This window comes from Verticillium alfalfae, genomic scaffold, assembly GCF_000150825.1.
Source record: "Verticillium alfalfae VaMs.102 supercont1.2 genomic scaffold, whole genome shotgun sequence".
In the NCBI taxonomy this organism is placed as follows: Eukaryota; Fungi; Ascomycota; class Sordariomycetes; order Glomerellales; family Plectosphaerellaceae; genus Verticillium; species Verticillium alfalfae.
This window is the reverse complement of record NW_003315037.1, coordinates 1,647,440-1,653,185: the sequence shown is the minus strand read 5'-3', so window position 1 is coordinate 1,653,185 and position 5,746 is coordinate 1,647,440. Positions and strand designations below refer to the sequence as shown.

The following is a 5,746-nucleotide window of genomic DNA, read 5'->3' as shown; positions in this document are numbered from 1 at the left end:
CAGCAGACTCTCGGGGCCGATATTTAAACACTCCCCAGGCATCCACGGCAATGGAGAGGACACCGCAGATTCTCGTGAGGCTTCTCCGAACAGCGGAACGCTGAAGTGTGAGATCTACCAACATGGTCTGCAAGAGCGATCGAAAGTGATTTCGTCAGGATGACGAGGGGAGTGGTTGGCAAACCCGAGGCTGGTACGAATAGTAGGGCTTGAAAAAGGGTCGTGCTCGACCTGGACGCTCTCGACGGAGCCGTTACCCTGAACCGAGTCAAGGTTGAATCGAGGGGGAGGGGCTGGAACACCACGCAAACCAACAGTCTGGGGACCAGTGATGCGGTTCTCAGAAGCCGGGGGGGCTTGATATCCGGTGGGGACTTTGTAAATAGTGTTCAAGCCTGCAGAACGAGTAGTGCAAGGAGTATCCTGAGATTGCAAGGACCGAGCTCGGATAGGGGTCGGAGTCATGTCAAGGTCAATGATGCCAGCTGAATGGCTGGTGACAAGGCCACCTCGTTGAGTTGGCTGAGAGAAGCCGTGAGGGAAAGGCAACGAGATCTTACCGGCAGTTCCGTCCTTGCTGCTGTAGGAATGTTTCAAAGGGCTTCCAGCAAGCGATGTTAGTCCAGTGTTGTGAACCGTCTCTCCCATGAAGCCGGTCCGGTCAATGCACCTATCGGTGCCACCAGAGTCAAAAATATCGGGCGCCCCAATGCGAGGCTGTGAGTTCATCAGTCCATGAGCTGGTTCAAATGGACGGATGGGGGGCGGGAAGCCAGAAGGGCCTCCAAGGCCAACAATGTGGCCTGGGACATGAATGCCAGAGATAGTGCTAGAGATACCGGCAGTGTCAAGAAGATTCTCTTGAGGGATCACCATGCCGCTGGGATCGTACAAGGTACGGTATAGGGGTTCGACCATCTCCGCATCTTGCTGATGTTCATTATGCACGATGGCAGCTTCTTGGCCGACTTGCTGACCGAAATGAGTGTGGGATTGCATGTTACCGACATACTCAGTCGTGTTCAGGGGCTCCTGAGAAATCTTTTTAGTTGATAGTCTGAAAAGCGGAAATGGTCATAGTGATGTAACTTACTGACTGATGCAAGTTGTAAGAATTATGAAAACCATGAAGGGCCTGCTGAGAAACAGTAGGCATGCCTTCAGGAACCAAAGCTGGGGTCCAAGGGGCAATGTCGGGGTTAAGAGAAGAGTTACTGCGCATGCTGGAATTGGGTTGTTCAGCAACGGCAGGAGCCTTGGTATCAGGCTTCTGGCTGCCCTGAGACGGCTGGAACTGATTCGAGCTCATTATTACGACTCAGTTGCGGGTTAAACCGAACCCTGAGCCTGGTGGATATTGATAATTGTCAGTTCGTGCATACATGTTGGGAGGAAAACAAGGTAACTCTGGCCGCCTACGATTGTGCTTGAAGGAAAGAGTACTCACAGGCCTGTCGTTTCTGCGCAATTCAAGACCGCAAGAAGGAGACTCGTTCTAGGTTAGAAGCCTTTCTGTAAACCCCTTGCATTGGTAGTTGCGGCCGCGATAAAGCGCCAGAAGGCTCTGCAGTGGTATGCAGCGATTCACGGTCCGGGCGCAAACGCTCCGCTGTTGTGATTAAGAGATGGTTGCAAACTTTGGGAACCTAGTTTGCTCTGAGGAAAGTTAGTTCAGGCAACGCTCGTTTTGAGAAAGGAAGGCATGCAATTTGAGAAATGCAGGTGGAAAAAAGCCTAACTAAATCTGACCGCGTACGCGCGCAAACAAGAACAGTAGTGAATGTAGGAAGGGGCCTCAGGCTTCTTCTCAGACGTGGCGTCCAAATTTAGTATACAACAGCGGAGTACTGAATAAGAAACTTACTGAGGATTCGCCTCGAGCCTGCAATTCCGAGTCACAGCTCTCAGGTGAGTTCGCCGGCCGATAGCCTGCACTATGCGCGAGACGGCGAAGTTCAAGTCATTAGCAACTGGGATAAGGGGTTCAAGGAGGAAGATGCAGAGCGGCTTGAAAGGCACTATTCCTCTATGGCTGTGAATCAGAGAGCAATTCCACGAGAGCCTCAGGTAGGTTCGTGAGGGCAACTGCGAATAGGATAATCCCTGCGATACATCCTTCTCTTCTTATGATGTGCAATTGGTTGTTCGAAAGGTCGACGTGATCACGGACATGAATGTCAAAAGCACTGCCTTAGGTTGCACTAGAATTGTACCCTTGAGCTTGCCAGGACTACAGCAACCTCGACAGCCTACCACGATATCACGCGATGCTTTCAAAAATGAAAAGCAGGCCGGAGTAACACGGTAACATCTTTTTTTGGTGAAATAACTCCGTCCCCAATCTATGACAGGGCTTTTGGATCGCTTTGTGATTTGGATTGCTAGGCAGGATGCCGAACTCTTCTCATGGGAAATAGCTGATTGCAATGCGCCGGGATGGCGGTCCTTCCGTATCCCAACCCGGTAATGAATCGCCAAAGAAGGACGAGCCTTCTTGGCTATAGCAAGACTAACAACAGGCAAGGTTTTGAGGGCGCATGTTTAGAACAAGCATCGTGAGAATTTAATCAAACTGCAATGCATCGAATCAGACACCGTCTTACGGTATTTCGTTGGAAGAGACAACTTACAGGCGTCAGGAAGGATTCGGCGACAAATCTCGCACGAGCGTTCAACTGAGTGATCGTCAGCCACGAAAATAAAGGGGCGGTAAAAGTAGGATGCTGCAACATACGAAAAGCTTCATCTCGGAGATCTCCTTATCCACTTCCTCCATAAATTGGATGATAAAGTCTACCAACTTGTGTTTGAGCATCTCTTCGGTATGGAAGTTTGTAATGAGGAACGAGATGTCATAACCCTAAGCCGAGTTAGTAATATGTCAGGGCGACGACAAGCGGCTCTACGCGCGTCTGCCACCGGGATGAACCAACCTTGATCGCCTTCCTCCTCAAGATGAAGAACGACTCGGCTCGTTGCGTCAAGAAGCGCGTAAACTTGTGAACCAGAATGTGCTCGATCTCGTCGGCCTGCTTGATCTTGATTGATATACGTATGGAGTTGATGCTGGGCTCGATTAAGACCCTTTCGTTCTCGTTACGGGCGATCGTCAGCGGTGTCAGGAGGACCTCTGGGGACGTTTGGGCCTCAATCTCGGGAACATTGTGGCGCTCGGCAGTCTGGGAGGCGAAGTTGGAGAGGGTGAGAGCAGACGTCAGGCTGCTTCGAACAGCCTGGAGGTAGGGGCGGAGAGACTGAGACTAGGAGCAGCATGTCAGCAGGAGGCTTCATGAAAGATTCGGCAACTGTATCTCGTGAAGCGCACCATGATTATTATCGACAGAGGTCTGCCACAGCTCGAGTATCTTTGGGAAGTCGTCGTCGGTCGAGCCCGCGGGGTTCGTGAAGTCGGGGCGGCTGGAGGCACTGACGTCTCACAGTGGGGCAGCATGACAGCACGGCGCGAGCTCGAGATGTGGAATCAGATACAGGAGGCGCAGGCACTGAGGCACGTGACCTTGCTGACTGTCCACCCTCCAGATGGGTTCCTTGAGCTTCGGCGGCCCCGCAGATCCCCCGCCACCTTCGCAAGGGCGACGAACCCCCACCACGCAGACCGCCCACCACGAAGAAACCTAGGAAGTAGCCAGGGGCAGTGAGCTGATAGGTAGCAGGTACTTTGGTGCCCCGCAAACAAACCGCCAGTTGCCTTGTACTACGAGGCATTGGACCCTCCTCCAGGCGACGGGCGGTGACGCACCTGGAGAGTTGCCTCCCGCCTGCAGACTTTCCCATCCACAAACTTCATCATCCGCATTGGAATCGCATTCCTCGTGAAACTTTGTTGGGCAAACCATCTGCCAGCTCTATCATACGACGTAACCTCCTCAGACTCAAATAGCACTCCATCGACAGCTACTGGTGCCTGTTACCACGCCCCAGATACCGAACCGCCAACATGGCCACCATACCCAGTAAGTGTACTCCAAGCGAGTCTATTCTGCTTTCTTTGCATGTATTGACATGAGTGCCGCTCAGTTGTCGTCAAACACTCTGGCAAAAAATACGACGTTGAGGTCGATACCACTGCCAATGGAGAGACTCTCAAATACCAGCTCTACAGTCTGACGGGCGTCGAGCCTGAACGCCAGAAGATCCTCGTCCGGGGTGGACCCCTCAAGGATGAAGCCGACATGTCGAAGCTAGCCTTCAAGCCCGGCCAGGTCATCATGATGATGGGCTCGCCCGCCGATGGCAGTGCTACCCTCACTCGACCTAAAGAGGCTATCAAGTTTGTCGAGGACATGACGGAAGCAGAGGCCGCACAGCAAGAGGGCGCAACTCCAGCTGGCCTTATCAACCTTGGGAACACCTGCTACCTCAACTCGACTCTCCAGACCCTTCGATCCATCCCGGAGCTCCAACAGAGCCTGACTACATACAAGGCCAAGGGCCCAGCCCCTCGCCCTGTCCAGGGCTCTCTTGGCCTGCAACCCGTCTCGCAGGCTGACCTGGCTACACCTCTTGTCGACCTGTACAAGATGATGGCGGAGACCCAGGACAGCGTGGCGCCCCACACATTTCTGACCGTGCTGCGTTCCGTGTATCCTCAGTTCGCCGAAAAATCTAAGCAAGGCAATGGCTTTGCTCAGCAGGACGCCGAAGAGGCATGGTCGCAGATTGTGAGCCAACTCAAGCAGCGCCTGGGTGAAGGAGAGGATTCTTCCTTCATCGACAAGTACATGGCCGGAGCAATGACTTCGACACTCGAAGCCGATGAGCAGGATGCTAGAGACGGCGGCGAGGAAACAAGCAAGTCAACCGAGACTTTCTTCAAGCTGAACTGTCACATTGACGGCACAATCAATCACCTTCGGGACGGCATTGCGGCGGGCCTCACGGAAAAGATTGAGAAGAGATCGGCGGTACTCGACCGTGACACGAACTTTACCAAGAAGTCACAGATCTCGCGGCTGCCAAAGTACTTGACGGTCCATTTTGTCCGTTTCTTCTGGCGCCGTGATACTCAAAAGAAGGCGAAGATCATGCGAAAGGTTGTGTTCCCACACGAACTTGATGCTGTTGAGTTCTGCAACGATGAACTCAAGTCGATGCTCATTCCCGTCCGCGACAAGGTTCGCGAGATCCGCAAGGATGAGGAGGATGTGCAGCGGGCTCGCAAGAGGCGCAAGATTAACGCCAACGATCGCGGCGACGTTGCTGGGTCCTCTGGCGCCCCACAGGAGAAGACGGCACTGGAGAAGGCCAACGAGAAGAAGGCACCCGTGAGCCAGCTGCCCAAGGTGTCGGGCGACGGCGACACAGAGATGACAGAGACTTACAAGACGGATGCCGAGTTTGACGCGGAGCGCGATGCATCTCTTCTGACGCTCAAGAAGGAGCTGGACGGACTCATCAACCCGGCCCTCAGGCAGGACGAGGGTGCCAATCAGTCGGGCTTGTACGAACTCCGTGGTGTGGTGACGCACCAGGGCTCGAGCGCCGACAGCGGTCATTACACAGCGTACGTCAAGAAGGAGGGTCGTGTTGATCCCAAGACAGGCAAGCGGGGTGAGGAGGACGGCAACTGGTGGTGGTTCAACGACGACAAGGTCAGCGAGGTGCCATCGACATCCATCGATGGCTGGCGGGTGGTGGCGAGTCTCACTCTGCGCTCATCCTGTTGTACAAGGCCATTCCCCTGCCGACAGCAGAGGAGCCGAGCAGCTAAAGTAGAAGCACGGAA

The 5,746-nt window shown here is 53.8% G+C and overlaps 3 protein-coding genes across 3 annotated transcripts in view; 1 reads left to right on the top strand and 2 right to left on the bottom strand.

Moving 5' to 3' along the window:
• VDBG_01965 (conserved hypothetical protein) overlaps window positions 1-1,309 on the bottom strand; it is a gene marked incomplete at both ends in the record, with an annotated part of 2,620 nt that extends 1,311 nt beyond the window's left edge. Inside the window, 2 exons of the mRNA XM_003007731.1 lie at window positions 232-1,032; window positions 1,094-1,309. Coding sequence (XP_003007777.1) covers window positions 232-1,032; window positions 1,094-1,309 — 1,017 coding nt within the window. The remainder of the gene's footprint in view (window positions 1-231; window positions 1,033-1,093) is intronic.
• Window positions 1,310-2,126: 817 nt separating this feature from the next.
• On the bottom strand, window positions 2,127-3,328 carry VDBG_01964 (ARP2/3 complex 20 kDa subunit; the record flags this gene model as incomplete). The annotated part of the gene is made up of 5 exons (XM_003007730.1): window positions 2,127-2,572; window positions 2,631-2,675; window positions 2,735-2,860; window positions 2,934-3,260; window positions 3,326-3,328. 5 exons carry the CDS (start codon window positions 3,326-3,328, stop codon window positions 2,564-2,566), a joined length of 510 nt encoding a protein of 169 aa, XP_003007776.1.
• Window positions 3,329-3,958: 630 nt separating this feature from the next.
• VDBG_01963 (ubiquitin carboxyl-terminal hydrolase) lies at window positions 3,959-5,736 on the top strand (the record flags this gene model as incomplete). Its single annotated transcript, XM_003007729.1, has 3 exons — window positions 3,959-3,974; window positions 4,039-5,524; window positions 5,613-5,736. 3 exons carry the CDS (start codon window positions 3,959-3,961, stop codon window positions 5,734-5,736), a joined length of 1,626 nt encoding a protein of 541 aa, XP_003007775.1.
• Window positions 5,737-5,746: the final 10 nt, after the last annotated feature.